At 42.6% G+C, this 15331-nt stretch overlaps 1 protein-coding gene across 2 annotated transcripts in view; it reads right to left on the reverse strand.

The window, feature by feature from the left end:
• The window catches only part of Larp1 (La ribonucleoprotein 1, translational regulator), a 50362-nt gene that overhangs the window by 4167 nt on the left and 30864 nt on the right, over positions 1-15331 (reverse strand). For both annotated transcript variants that reach the window (XM_046446385.2, XM_046446384.2), the window contains exons 8-18: positions 14304-14448; positions 10961-11135; positions 10667-10836; positions 8564-8956; positions 7618-7741; positions 7313-7518; positions 6774-6880; positions 5354-5505; positions 4061-4205; positions 2015-2124; positions 1715-1842 (exon numbers count right to left, since the gene is read on the reverse strand). In XM_046446385.2, coding sequence (XP_046302341.1) covers positions 1715-1842; positions 2015-2124; positions 4061-4205; positions 5354-5505; positions 6774-6880; positions 7313-7518; positions 7618-7741; positions 8564-8956; positions 10667-10836; positions 10961-11135; positions 14304-14448 — 1855 coding nt within the window. The remainder of the gene's footprint in view (positions 1-1714; positions 1843-2014; positions 2125-4060; positions 4206-5353; positions 5506-6773; positions 6881-7312; positions 7519-7617; positions 7742-8563; positions 8957-10666; positions 10837-10960; positions 11136-14303; positions 14449-15331) is intronic.

Here is a 15331-nt window from a genome sequence, read left to right on the forward strand (position 1 = left end):
AGGCCTAGATGCTTCTGGAGGACACCTCACTCCCTTCCAGGCACCTCCATGGGCCACTGAATGAAATGTCAAGATTATAAATCACCATAACAAAGATCCTGTGACCTTAAGAACATTATCTTCCCTCTCGGGTACCAAAATTAAACCTCGGTTCCACCTTCGAGGTTTACCAATCAATTATATAAGGACTCGCTGCAATTGTACACCCCTCCCCCCAAGGATAGAATATATTAGGAGGCTTGGGAAATATTTGTCTATACCCCTGGATAGTCACAATCCTCATTGTACCCATCTGTGGGTATGTGATAATAATAAGCCCTTCCTACTTCACCACTAAAGTGTCCAATGAGGTCAACAAGAATCATCTAGCATAGTACTTGAGAATAACCACTCAGTGGCAGTTTTATTTATTTATTTGCTTTTTTGTGCTAGGGATAGAACACATCCCTATTTTGTATTTTATTTAGAGACAGGGTCTCACTGAGTTGCTTAGTACCTCACCATTGCTAAGGCTGGCTTTGAATTCACATGCACCACTGTGCCCGGCTCAGTGGCAGTTTTAAAATAATAAATGTGAGGGCTATTATTACCATTTACTTATTACCTGACTTTTTGCTAAAAGGTTTGATGTGACTAAGATGATTACCAGTTGTGCAGTGGTGCATGTGTGTAATCCCAGGGACTGGAAGGCTGAGGCAGGAGGATCACAAGTTAAAGCCAGCCTCAGCAACCCAGTGAGGACTTAAGCAAACTGGCCAGACCCTGTCTCTAAATAAAAAATATAAAAAAGGATAGGGATATGTTTCAGTGGCTAAGTGCCCCTGGGTTCAATTCAGGGTACAAAAAACAAAACAAAAAAAACCACCAGAAATTTTTACTACATTATGGACTTATTTGGTTAAAGATCTTTTTATGTCCTTTTCTTTTTTGGTGCTGGGTCCTTGCACATGTTAAGCACACACATTACCACTGAGCTACACCCCAGCCACTATAAACTCTTTGAAGCAGAGTCTTTCACTCATTTCCGGAGTCCCTGAAGCTCCTAGCACAGAGACATTTGCTGAATCAGTTAAACAAGTAATTCCAGCCATGGCAGTAAACTCACCACTAGATGTCACTGTAGAGACATCACTCCAGAAGATGGAGGAGAACTGGACATTTTATTGACTTATTTTGATATTGGGGATTGAATCCAGGGAGCTCTACAACTGAGCTACGCCCCCACCTTCTTTCAAAATTCTTTAATTTGGAGGAGGCAGGGTCTCACTAAGCCACCCAGGCTGGCCTTGAATTTGCAATCCTCCCGCCTCAGCTTCCTGCGTCTCTGGGACTATAGGCATGCGTTACTATGCTAGATATTAATTTATAAACTTCTGGAGTTAAATACATTTATTGTAGCTAGCTAATCAAGATAAAAATTAGTGGGAAACTTGGCACGGCAGCAGGGAGGGCTGTTAAATACAAGGGAGAGAGTATCATGACAGCCCAGCAACACAGACTCAGAAAAGAAATCTGTGGCAAATGCCACTGTAACTTGCAGATGCTGTCTATCCTCACCTTCCCTTTCATAGATGAAGAAACTAAGAAGGAAACCCAAACTGGAAGAGGAAGGAAGGCCAGGGAAAGTGTCCTTGGGGCTAGTGGCACTGTAGGGACCAGAATCCAGGTATCTTGATTCCTGAACACTAGGATCAGAGGGGAGACTTTTGCTTACATCTACTCGGAAGTCTTCTAGACGTCGAAATTTGCCGAGGTATTCTTGCAGTTTGGGGTCAATGTCCAAATTTTTGGCTTTGGAATATTTCAAGAAGGCCCAGAACTTCTCCAGCCCATAGAGTTGACCTGTAGAGAAAGGGAGAAAGAGAGGGGTAGAAAGGGCTTGGACCGCTGGGGAGAATGTAGAGACAAAGGGCACATACATTGAGAGGTGTGTGTGAAGCCCAGGTGGAACCAGGGAAGACAGGAAGAAAGCCTAGGTGACCAGGGTGCACAGAAATTCAACTCTGCCTCTTACCAGCTTCATAGTCCTTCACGGTTTCCTCCTGAAAATCCTTGAATATATCCAACCGGAACTTCTTTTCTAGGCCATAACTGTAGTATCGAAAAAGGCACTCTAAACCATATCTGTGGGAGGACAAGTCAGTGAACTCAGGGCACAGTGTCCTCATCTGTAAGAGGGGGAAATGTGCCTGCATAGCAGAGGAACTATGAAACAGTTTAAAAAATGTGTTTTTCCTGTACTGAAAAAATGGCAAATACGCTTTATGAAGGCTGACATTTAGTGGCAGTCTAAGTGGGTCCAGTATTAAATGTTCGCACCTGGTGGGGAGTCAAGAAACTCTCTGTATCCCTCAATGCCCACATCCATTTGTTCCCACCTATTCTTTTACAGAATTTCTGCCTGTTCCTGTTTTTGAGAAATTTTACTTCTGGAAACACATGCCAAGGAAATGGCCCAAAGTCAGACTTAAGATTTTACAAAAGTATTTAACTGTTTGTATCAATATTATTAAACAAAATGTACATGTCTAGGAATACAGAAACATTAAGAAAAAATCATGGTAAATCCCTAATGAGATATAAGTTGTCAAAAATTAAAAGTACAAATGTACATTAAGTAAAAAGGACATTTTTCAAAGGACATGAATAGAATGACCCCATTTTTATAGATAAATATGTAAACTATACATCTATACATGCATGCAAAAGTCTGAAAGAGCACAAAGTTAAAAATATTAATATTGGTTGTCTATGGGAATTGGATTTTCAAGTGATCTTTTTCTTTAAAAAAAATTTTTAGTTGTCAATGATATGTGGTGCTGAGAATCGAACTCTAGTGCCTTACACATGCTAGTGAAGCTACACTGAGCTATAACCCCAGCCCTCAAGTGATTTTTCTTATCTGTATTTTCTTTCTATAAAAGGTATTTAACAACTTCTTTGAGAAGGAAAACTTATATATTTTAACATGGAAAAATGCTCATGCTTATAAATGCTAAAAATAAGTTAAGAAAAATACATTCACAGGACTTGTTTCTTTTTGAGGTACTTGGGGGGTTGAACACAGGGGTATTCTACTACTCATTGAGCTACATCCCCAGCCCTTTCTTCAACTTTTTTTTGGAGACAGTCTCACTAAATTGCCCAGATGGGACTCAAACTTGTGGTCCTCCTGTCTCAGCCTCCTGGGTAGCTAGGATTACTGGTGCCCAACTCACAGGATGATCTAGACGACAGCACATTAATACTTGTTGTCTCTGGACCAAAGGATGTTTCTTCTACTTCCTCAAACATTCAAATTGCTTACACAGAGAATGTTTTACTTTGGAAATCAGAAGAGGAGGAAACGAATAAAAGAGATTTTCTAAAAGCAAAGTGTTATAAGCAACCTATATTATCTATTAATAGGATATGAGCTAAACAAAACAAGACCAGTTATAATAAAAAATGTATTTATGTTCAGTTATAAAATGATCCTCCAAGATAACGCACTAAATAAAGAAAAAAGGGCAATGTGTGCTAGACATAAGGGTGGTAAGGGTGGTGCACGTCTATAACCCCAGTGACTCAGGAGAATCATAAATTTGATGCCAACTGGGGCAACTCAACAAGACAGAGTACTTGCTTATTAGCATGTCTGAGGCCCTAAATTCAATTCCCAGCATGCAGGAAGAAAAAGGTCCCAAAAAAATACCATATAAAATGTAGGTCATCTCTGGTATAGACTGAGAGCGGATGGTGGTGTGGCAGAGGAAACAGAGAACTACTTGCTTACACAGGTGTAAACTATTTTTAGAAAGGACCTATAAACATTGTAACAATACAGGTTACCTGTGAGAAAAAAAAAAAAAAACTAGATGGCAGGAGCCAGGGATAAGAAGTCTTTTTTACTACAAAATAAAAACTCTTGAGAAATTTGAACCATGTGAATATATTTCCCATTTAAAGTGACAGGCACACATGCAAAAGATTTCCAACAACAGTTCTGAAAGCAGAGTCACTGGGGACCCCTTATTAGCCCTCAAGCACCAGCCAGAACCCCCAGGCCAACCTCACTTACCTGTAGCCTTCTTTGGCATCCTCCAGAGCCAGTTGCTTGAACTCTTCATACATCTTTTTGTTGAAGTGATCTCGGAGGAAGAAGGACCAGAAGCGGAAGAGAGTGTTCATCTCCTGAGACTGGCCAATGCCCAAGCGCTTCCGCTCTACAGGGGGGAAAAAAGGAAAGGCATGTGTCAGGGTCAGGCTGTCCTTGCTTAGGATGCTGGGATTTAAGAACAAGTCCTTACTCCTATGCCTCCCAATTCCCTTACCCATCATCTGCCACTTCAGTCATTCAGTAAATGTTTACTAAGCATTTACTACTCTCTATGAGTCCCTGCTGCCGGGTACTGGGCTGAGGCCATTCTGAAGCAGGTGGCACCAGCTTCTGGATCAGGCCCTCATTCCAGTCTTTCATTTCAACCTGTCCCTTTCAAGCGCAGGTACAACAAGGCCAAGCATGAACAAATACTTTTTTGAGAATTCTAACAGATTACATTCTGCTCATTACCAATATTAACAAGTACAAACTGGAAACATCAAAAAAAAAAAAAAATGCATAACACCAAAAGCTCATGCAACAAAATAAATAGATGAAAATAGGTAAAGTAGATAACATATGAATGAAAAGCTTTTATGCATTAACAAAGTAGAAAGATGATGCACACAATGTAACAAAATATTTGAAAATCATGTATCTGACAAAGGACCTGTATCTAGAATATAAAGAATTCCTATAACTTAGTGGTTAAGACAAATAATCCTGCTAAAGAGAGATGTGAACAGATATTTCTCCACAGAAGATACACAAATAGCCAATAAGCACACACAAAAATGTTCAACATCATTAGCAATCAGGGAAATGCAAATTAAAACCATAAGGAAATACCACTTCACACCCTAGAGGTTGGATAAAATAAAAAACAGATAATAACAAGTCTTGGGAGGATGCAGAGGAATCAGAACCCTCACATCCTAATGTTAGGAAAGTAAAATAGTCCTGCCACTACAGTAAACAGTCTTAAGGATATATTAAAAGTCACTAGTTTATACACTTTAAATAGAGCTTTTCTGTAGCAATGAAGGAAGAACACGAATTGAAATACTCTGTAAGTGCTGCTTTCCCCTAGCTTCCTGAAGTTCCAAATTATCTGGCCTGCATCTAACTTCAGCCCTTGCTGAAATGATGCCCTATTATTTCTGGTTCTAAGATCAGAGAAATGGTCACCTGTTCCTTCTGACCTCCAGTCCATATCCTCGGGGTCTAAGTAACAAACTCAGAAGCCCTGCGCTCTCCCCCTGGACTTCTTACCGTTAAGGCAGCGCCTGCGATACTTGTGGTAGACGTGTTGTGTGAAACCATTTTCCTTGAGCAGCTCGTGGGAAGGATGCTGGAACTTGGGCAGTGACTGAGGGGTACAGCCATAGCTGCCAACTGCAGGTGTTCCTTCTGAGGGGCTGGAGCTATAGAGGCCATAAGATGTTACAGGTCACTGGGATCCCCACAGAAGCCCGTTATTCTTCTGATCCCCTCTATCATCCAAGATCCAGCTTCTTGCACTGTGCTGGGCTCTAACTTACACACGTGGTCTGATGTACTGTGAGTCAACTCTTGGAGCCAGAGTTTTAAGAGGAGGTACACTAAGGATCACAGAAACTGGGAGACTCATCTAGAGCCAAAGAGCTATTTAACCGTTGAGATCTGTCTGATGCCAAAATCTTTTTTTGTTTTGTTTGTTTGTTTGGTATTGGGGATTAAACTTGGGGGAACTTGGCCACTAAGCTGCATTCCCATCCCTATTTTGTATTTTACTTATTTAGAGACAGGATCTCACTGAATTACTTAGCTCCTGGCTCTTGCTGACTGAAGCTGGCTTTGAACTCGCAATCTCCTGCCTCAGCTTCCCAAATTGCTGGGATTACAGGCGTATGCCACCTGCTAGCTCAAAATCTGAGCTTTTAATATTTATTTACCTAATTTGTAACATTTAACTTTCCTTAATGAGTCATCATGGGTTGATCTCTATTTTTCCCAAAAGTTTGCCTATTTTCAGTCTGTGCCATCTGTGCAGGAAACCATGCACAGATCTGGGGCCCTCAAATCTTGTTTCAAAACACAAGGAACAAACACTGGGGCCATTTTAAGGAAAATAAAAAGGATCTTGGACCCTACCCTGAGAAGTTCAGTCAGTAGAGCTAGGGCAGGGCCAAGGAATCTTGTTTCTGTTTTCTTTTTTTTTCTGATGGTGCTGGGGATTGAACCCAGGGCCTTGGGCATGTGAGGCCATATCTCCAGCCCTTGTTTTTGGGTTTTTTTTTTTGGTGGTGCTAGGGATCCAACCCAAAGCCTTAGCCATGCTAAGCATGGGCTCTACTGCTTAGCAACATCCCCAACCCCAAAATTTTTATTCAATGACTTGGCCAGTCTCTTTCAGGTTAGGTAGCAGATACCCAGGTTTTTAAATCAATTCTGAAATATTCTATCAAATCTATCAAAATCAGGTCTCCAGATGGCTCTGATATCACCTCTTTAGAAAGAGGCATTCCCTACCCAGATCCTGGGCTAAGGAGCCATATTTCTGGTTGTTTGAATTTAGATTGGGGGAGGGGGTGTAGTGGGGGGAAGATTGGGGATCCCTTTAGTTTTTAGATCAATCTGGGTCTAGTGGATTTCAAGACTCTCTCATCCATCCCTAGGCAACCAGATCTCTCTCTCCCATGGCCCCCAGTACCTGATGGAAGCAGTTCGGGGTCTGTGCTCTCGGGAATCCATCACCCAGCCCACGTGGCTCTCCAAGGGTGGGTTTGAGCTGTGCCTTGTCTTCCTTTTTCGAGGCATCTGTAAAGGTGAATCCAGAATTTGCTATTTGTACTCCTACAATTTTGAGGAGCATCAAGGAGTAAGATTATAGGAGTAAGATGTTCTATATGTCTTATTCCTCACATTTTACAAAAGCATTTTAGTATCCATTCTCCCACATAATGGTCAAAGCTGTAGCTAAGCAACTGATCCATCTGTTTCACAGAAATGGCAGCTTGGGAGTGAGGAATCTGCTGAAGGACTCATACCTAGTCAGTCCTCTCTGGGTCTCTTTAGGCCACCATTCCCACACCCAGTCTATTTTGCAGATATGGGGGTGAGTCCTTCAGGTTAAGGATATGAAGAATAGCGGGGAACTGGTCCTTTCTTGGTGCAGACAAGGCAAGGGAGAGAAGCAAAGCACTGGAAGGTGATCAAGTGGGCCCACTTCGCCCAGCAGGCGCAACTCACCTTGGCATCTAGCGTCCGTCCTTCTTTCACCACTGGGTAAAACCGTGACGTCTGACTTGAGTCTTTGAGCTGTGGGGTCCGGGGTGTACGGGGGGTCCTGGCATTGCGATAGTTTGGCGACTCTGGGACAGTGGTTGGTAGAGAGCGGGCAATGGTGGAGGGCTCAGGAGCACCAAACAACTTGTTGGCCAGGGCATCAGTGGGAACTGCACAAGCAGAAAAGGGTCAACAAGAGGCAGAAGGCCCCCAACATGGGTGCTCAGACCCTCTCACCCATGCCAGGTCTCAAGGGCCTGGCCCCTTACCTTGCTGAAACCGGGGAGGCCCAGGAGGAACCTCCTGGTTGGGATCCACAGGGGGTTCAGGGGTCAGTGTGTCAAACTGCTCCCGGCTGATCATGTTGACTTTCTTAAAGTTCTCGACTTCTTGCTGCAGAGGATGTGAGGTGGGTGGGGAAAAATGTTAGTCAGCAAGCTACTCCAGCCTGCTTAGGAATCAAGACCGGCAGGAAGTTGGGGAGGACAGCTCCCACATCCACATCCATGGGACTCCTGGTCCCCAAGCTTTTAGCTGCCACTCACTACTCCTCAATCCCAGTTGCCTTGGCATGAGGTTGCTAATCTAGGAGAGGGCAGTGCAGCCCCGCCCTCCCTGCAGCATGACCCCAGCCCCAGACAATAGGCCAGGAAAGTGTAGGGGCTCTGTGTGAGATGAGGCTTTGTCTGCCTTTCCTCTTTCCTGCCCAAGATCAGGCTCACAGCAGAGCCCCAGAAGCTTACTACAGATTCTCCCCTAGGCAGTATGGTGCCTCCCCACATCTCTGCCACTGTCTAACTGCACAGGCTCACCAACACCCCACATACGCACTCTGCAAAAAACTGCAACAGATGTCTTGACTGTTTCCCAAAAAACTATCTTTTTCCATTTTCCACAAAGAAAGTTCCTTAAAAGGATTTTAAACTTGTATATATGCCTAATTATTTAGGAATAGATGTGATAATCTACTCATTCTATTCTCAACAATGAAATATCTACCCAACTGTTATGATATTAAATATGCTCAAGGAAGACAATAAATCACACCCCATGTTGTTTGTTGTGTCTACACATCTCCTCTTGCTTTAATTGCCACGCTTCTCATACAGGAGAATACGAGGCTCTGGACTGATGGACCAGCTGGAGATCACAAAACCAATCAGCCTCTCTTAGAGGTACTCTAAGCACACACACACTGCTCTGCCTAAGCCTCACCTTGATCTGGGAATACTCGGGTTCAAACTTCTCAGTCCACAGGTCCTGCTCATAGTAGAAGAGCCCGTCATTAATGACCTTGGCCAGCTCAGCACTCATCTTGGCACGAGAGGTGTGGTTGCCTGTACGGTCGCCCCCAGGATGCCGGCGCATATAAGGTGGCGTCTGGGTAACAATGAGGATCTTGTTGACATCCCGGTCATCAATCTCATAGTCAGAGTCCTCATCAGACCAGGCAGTGAAGGTGTTCTTTCGCCCATCCATCTGCTCCATCTCCTCATCAAACAGGAAATCCAATTCCTCTTGCTCATCCTGATCCTTGGACATCAACTGCTGGGAGGGAAGCTGCTGTGGCAGAGATGTCGGGTGGGCGAACCTGGGCTCCTCTGACTTCTGAAACAGGGACAGACCATGGAGAAGGAATCACCAAGGGGTCCTTGGACCAGGCTTCCGCAGTTGTCCCACAAGAGGGAGGCTCTGGCTCCTGAGCATGAGACTGCCCTCCCTGGAATGAGCTTCATGGAGAAATGGGTAGTCCATTGGAACCCACGTTCCTTCACGCACAGCTCACATAACAGTCACTTGCAAACATAATTATGCTCTCATTTACTTTACATCCTACACAGCACCTAGTCTGGAAGTAGACACACAGCAGAAATTCCACAGGTTGATTCATCTATTATTCCAACTATTCAGCACCTCATAATAAAGTTGAAGCTCTACAAGGCAAGTCACCTTGCACTCATGTGTCAGGACCTAGCAACTAATGTTCATCAAGCTGATGGAAGCTCAGTTTAATGGAGAAAAGTCAAGAAACCACCCAAATGCAAATAGTATGATAAAGGCTATAAATAGGATTTGTGGGAGCACATGGGAGGGTACCTAACCAACTGGGAGTGGGAATTGCTAGGGGAGGCTTTTGGGAAGACATGGCTACTAAAAGATGAACATAAGTAAATCAGATAAGACAGGGATAGAGTGTCAGGAAGAACAGCATGTCCCAAGGGCAGTTAACCCAGTATCTAAGTGTCGCTGGATACTCTTGGGGAAAACCATTTGTCTACCTCACAATACACACTTCCAAAAGTAATGCCTGCTGTGTCAAGAGCACCCCATGTAAACTCACAACCTACCTCTCTCGCCTTTGTTCCCTTTCCCCTGTGCCTTGGGCCTGTCTACAGCATCTTTTAAAGGGCTGTAGCCATAACAGTGGGGAATTCTTGGAACTAACAGAAAGAGAAGATGATGAAAGCCAGTGAAAATATAAAAAACACAGAATTCCTTAGACCCGAAGTCCAAGGTCATCTCTGGGGCTGGTGTTGTAGCTCAGTGGCAGAGTGCACTTGCCTCACATGTGTAAGGCCCTGGGTTCGATCCTCGGCACCACATTTAAAAAATAAATGAAAATAAAGATATTGTGTCCATCTACCAAAAAAAAAAAAAAGTCACCAAAGAGTGGATGGGGTGAGCAGGTAGAGATAAATTTGGCTCCTGCAAAGGAGGCAGGCAGTATTTTAGCTTAAGATGGAAATATTTCTCAAACAGTAGATTCTATTCGCCCCTGCCCCCACTGCACCCCAGCTTAAGATTTCAGAGCAGTTTAACTCCACCATCCCCTACGGTAAACTGAAGTCTTGCTGTTTAACACATTTCACAAATCACTGAGCCATCAGTGCAGGAGACCTGTGATTCAGTCCAGACTCAAAGTCAGTGAAGTCACCATATGTGGGCCATGCATCTGCTCACTCTCCCTTCCCTCTTTTAAGGAGCCAAAGCACTTATATAGGACAGGGAGAACAAATTCAGGGAAAAGGCACTGCAAACATGGCACTTGGGATTTCAATGAGGCAAAAAGAACATTCAAGAATCAGGAAACTTGGGCCACTGCTGCCAATGCTGTCCTGAAAGGAGGTCTCAGAAAGTAGAAATGGGCCATATCAATTTTCTTACAATCACTACTTCAACTCACATTACGACCCTGGACCACCTGTGATTGTTCTTGACCCTCAGAGCCAGAGTTCTGTGCCTATTTGAGACCCCACGGCCCTGCAAGTCCTCCCACCCAGGGTCCTAGAACCCAAGGCAGGGGACGGTCTAGCCTACCTTGGGCCGTGCTGGGGAGGGCCGAGGCCGTTTCTTCACTTCAATCCAGTTCTCAGAATCCAGGTCAGGCAGGCTGGCAGACAGGCCCTTAGGCAGTGTCTTTAGGTTGCTGACCTCCTCCGTTTTGGTTGGCACTGGGGTGACTGCACGGGGAGAGCCAGGCGCCGACTCTGCAGGATGGAAAAGTGAGGTCCTCATCCCTCTACTCCTCTTCCTGAGGCCAGCCCTAGGACGGACTACTAGCCAGAGGACAAGGACAAGAAGGAGGCAGTTACATGCCAGCAGGGTACCTACCCGTCTCTTTCTGGTAGTGCTGGCGGGGAACAAATTCAGGGCAGTTGAGAAGCTGGGAAAAATCAGTCTGGGAATAATCCACTATTGGGGGACCAGGAAGAGGCCACTTCTCAGGCTCTTCCCTCCTTCGGACTTTCTCATCAACAATTTCCACCACCTTGCTGTCCTTGAGGGCCTGCAGGAAAGGAGGAGGGAAAAGGAATGAAGAGGAAAGACAAGGACAGCCAGAGATCCTGGAGATGATGGACAACTGGGTCCCCATAGGCTTAGGTATTAAGGCCAGTGCAAACAGTAATGTTAAAAAACTGGCACCTTCTTCCCTGACTGGCAGATAGATAAGATCTTGAAATTTGTAGGAAGATACCAACATGCGAACCACACCTACCCACTGTCCTTGCTATTCTACTTCCAGTAATCTAGCAAATACTTGCACACAGGGATCTGTATGTTTTAGATTTAGACAAGAGGCCATTCACAGTAATACAGGAAAAATACCTAAAAAGTATTTAACTTGCAATCATGCTAGCAATTCAAATAAATTATGGCATATCCATTCAGTGGAACACTACTCTGACACTAAACAAACAGCTTTGCATATGGAGAAATAGAAAGACACAAAATATATTAAAGTTGAAAAAGCAGGAGTTGGCTACTATGTGCAAGATCCCTTTTACAGTTTTTATGTAAAAACAAAGATATACACATAAATTTTTCTAGGATTCACAAGTAAACTGCTATGGGCATTATCTCTGAGAAAAAGAATGAAGATTAGAATGGAGAAGAAAATTGTCTATTTAAAAAGCTTATTTTTTTGGCGGGGGAGCGGGGGAATGTGTGTACTGGGGATTGAATCTAGGAGTGTTTTACCACTGAACCACATCTTCAGTCCTTTTTACTTTGAGACAGGGTCATGTTAAGTTGCTTAGGGCCTCACTAAATTGATGACTTCTGTCTTGAACTGGGGATCCCTCTTGCCTCAGCCTCTCTAGTTGCTATGATTACAGGCATGTGCCACTGTAATTGGCTAAAAAAAAAAAAAAAACACATTAAAAAAAATCTTCAAAGTGAGGGGCTGAGGTTGTGGATCAGTGGCAGAGCGCTTGCCTAGCCATGTGAGAGGCTAGTTTAATCCTCAGCACCATACATAAATAAAATAAAGGTCCACTGACAACTAAAAAAATATTTAAAAAAAATCTTCAAAGTGAAAGAGGGAAAATTTCAACCTGTGAAAATATAGTGTGTTCGTAAGGTGGGGAAAGGTGCATTCATAACTTGCTGGTGAAAATGTAAAAGGCACATTCCCTAAAAAAAGGAAGTAAAATTTAAATATGCATTTACCTTTAATTTAGCTGTCCTACTTCTAGAAACCTACAGCAAAGACACACTGGTAAAAATATGAAAAACGAAATACACAAAACTATTTGTTAACACCAATGCAGTTTGTGTCTTAGTAAAAAATACTAGAAACAAAATGTCCATACAAGGCAACAGGTTAAAACAAAACAAAAAACATGCAGCATGGGTGAAGGACAGAAATGAGGAATATCTCTTTCTTTCTTTTTTTTTTTTGGTACTGGGGATTGAACCCAGGGGGACCCAACCACTGAGTCCCATCCCCAGCACTAATTTGTATTTTATTAGAGACAGGGTCTCATTGAATTGCTTAGCACCTCGATTTTGCTGGTGCTGGAAGAATTCAGAAAAGGTTACCTAGAGGGGAAGATAGAGAAAAAAGGTGGAAGTGACAGAATCTTAAGAACGATATTGGCCAAATTATATTGCTATATTGTGCGCATGTCCAAACACAATGAATCTCACTATTATATCAATAAAAATATGGGAAAAAAGAATTTTAAGTTAAACTTTCATGAATGAGTTTATAACCACACAGGTTTTTCATATAACTGAAAACAGTCACATAAATCGAAAAAGGAAAATAAAATTCAGTGGTAGTAGAGATATTAGTGTAAGAACGTGAATTAGTGTAAGAATGTGAATATACTGTGGAATACAACAAATAATTATGCTGATACCATTAGGTATTTCTGGCAGAGTAGAAAGAAGATATATAAGATTGTTGGGATTAGATAAAGATCCTGCACTCCTGAATTTTACAGTATTATTCTCAAAATATACTTCTTACAAAAACAAATCTCTAGAAAAAATGATCAATCAAGTAGCAATAAGCATCCCTGTAACTCAGACCATGGTTTCTAAATATTATTTCCCCCACCCAAAAGGAACTAGAGTTCTTTTATTTAAAAAAAAATTAAAAGCCATTTTAGGTCTGGAACAGGAGATGTACAAGATGAATGAGAATCCCATTAGCCAAGTAAATATGGAACAATATGATCTAACATTAACTGCAATGGACTAAAATAAAAATTCACATGCTTATGCTTAAAAAAAAAAAAAAAAAAAAAAAAACTCATTAGTCAACCCTCAAGGTTATTAGGAACTCATACTTCTGTAAAATTAACAAAAGGAAAAACAATAAAAAAATCTGCCCTCCCTGTACAACTGAATAACTGATGAAGCAAGTTTCTCCTCAAAAAGGTATTATAGCTAATAAATGAATACTGACAGAATATCACCATTTTGTAATTCCTCATGAAATAATACACAGTGATAGTTAATAGCAGCTTATGTTACAAGAGGGACAAACAGAAGAAATGTTGAGTCACCTGAAGCAAACACATTATCTATGTAACACCCTTGTCAAGAGTGGGGGAAAAAAAAAAAAACAACTCTAAAAACCTGAACCTCATCATGCCTTCAGGTCACCAATTTACCAAAAACTGTAGTACAGATTAGCATTTTTTTTCCCCTTGGTACTGGGGGTTGAACTCGGAAGCACTCGACCTCTGAGCCACATCCCAGCCCTATTTTGTATTTTATTTAGAGATGGGTCTCACTGAGTTGCTTAGTGCCCAAGGCTGGCTTTGAACTTGTGATCCTCCTGTCTCAGCCTCCTGAGTCGCTAGGATAACAGGTATGTGTGCACCACTGTACCTGGCCACATTAACATGTTAAATGACATCTCTGTTCTGTGGCAAACCTACAAGATAACAACCTGGTTTATTCAAATGATAAACTGCCAAGAAAAAAGAGGGAGAAGAAAACTTAAAACAATATATGGGTCTTATATGAATCCTGATCTTCAAAAACTATTTTTAAAAAAAATTGAGTGGGAACAATTAGGATGAATCTGAAACTGATAGATATCTAGTGATATTAAATAGGGACCTCTTCCGAATGATTCTGCCTCAGCTCCAAACTCCAGCTCTTTAAGTAAGGACCTCTCTCTTTCCACAGTACCCTAACCCCAGGGAGAAAGACATACCGCAAAAATAAGTGAAATGTCAGTGGTAAGGGCTTGCACACGATGGAAGGAAGCAATAAGGGTGATGGGAAGGAAACCATCAGCATCCATTTTTCTTCTCAGGAAGAAATCTCGCTCTAAATTGTCCACGCTGAAGTAGTACTCACTAAGTGGAGGGGAGAAGAGGCATCACTGAGGAACCGAAGCATAATTCATCAATACACCTTCCCTGCTTCATTATCCACCCCAGCCCCCTTCACACTGCCTCTCACCTGTCCTGCCTCTCTCCTACCGTATAAGGGCTGAAAAGAAATGAGGCTATACCTTCAATGGCCACTAACTTTAGATCAAATCATTCTCTCTGCCCTTCAGTGCCTTGGCATGACTGGCAAACTCCTCATCTCTCTTTAAATCCAGTTCCAATATAGTTGGCCACTTTCTCTTTTGCTCCTAAAACACTTGTAATACCGTACTGCAATTATCTACTTCCTTTCTGGGTTCTCCAAGCTCAGTGAAACTATATATTAGAGTGATTAAGAGCAAAGGTTTTGCAACCAGACAGAAGTGGATTCTGATCTGCACTGTTAAACACTTGCTGTGTACTGGTCCTGTCTGCTCACCTATAAAATGGGGACAAAAGACCCAACTCACAGGAATTCAGCAGTTGGAAAAAAAAAAAAAAAGATCACAGTATAAAATAAGATAATGCCTATAAAATACTTAACACTGAGCCTGGCCAACAGTGAGAACTCTATAAACATTTGCTAGCATTCAGTCAGTGCTTTCGTTACCAATGGAGGCACAGCAGTTGGCAGATTCTAGGCATCTTTCCTCCTTTTCATTAGTGGTAGTTTCAAATTTCCTTAAGGTAAATATGGTTTTACTTTGGTAATCAACAATTAACTATGAAAAGTCAGATGAAAGACCAAGAGAAAAGTCACCTAGCTGCTGCTAGCCACCAAGGGAGCACTCCCTACTCTGCCTGCCAGCTGCAACCCTCTGGAAGCCCCTCACCTCCCGCCCAGTTCTCAGCAACCCTGCTCCCCTCA

Source organism: Marmota monax, unplaced genomic scaffold (genome assembly GCF_021218885.2).
Source record: "Marmota monax isolate L192 unplaced genomic scaffold, Marmota_monax_Labrador192_F-V1.1 WCK01_AAM20220418_F8-fsc00188, whole genome shotgun sequence".
NCBI lineage: Eukaryota > Metazoa > Chordata > Mammalia > Rodentia > Sciuridae > Marmota > Marmota monax.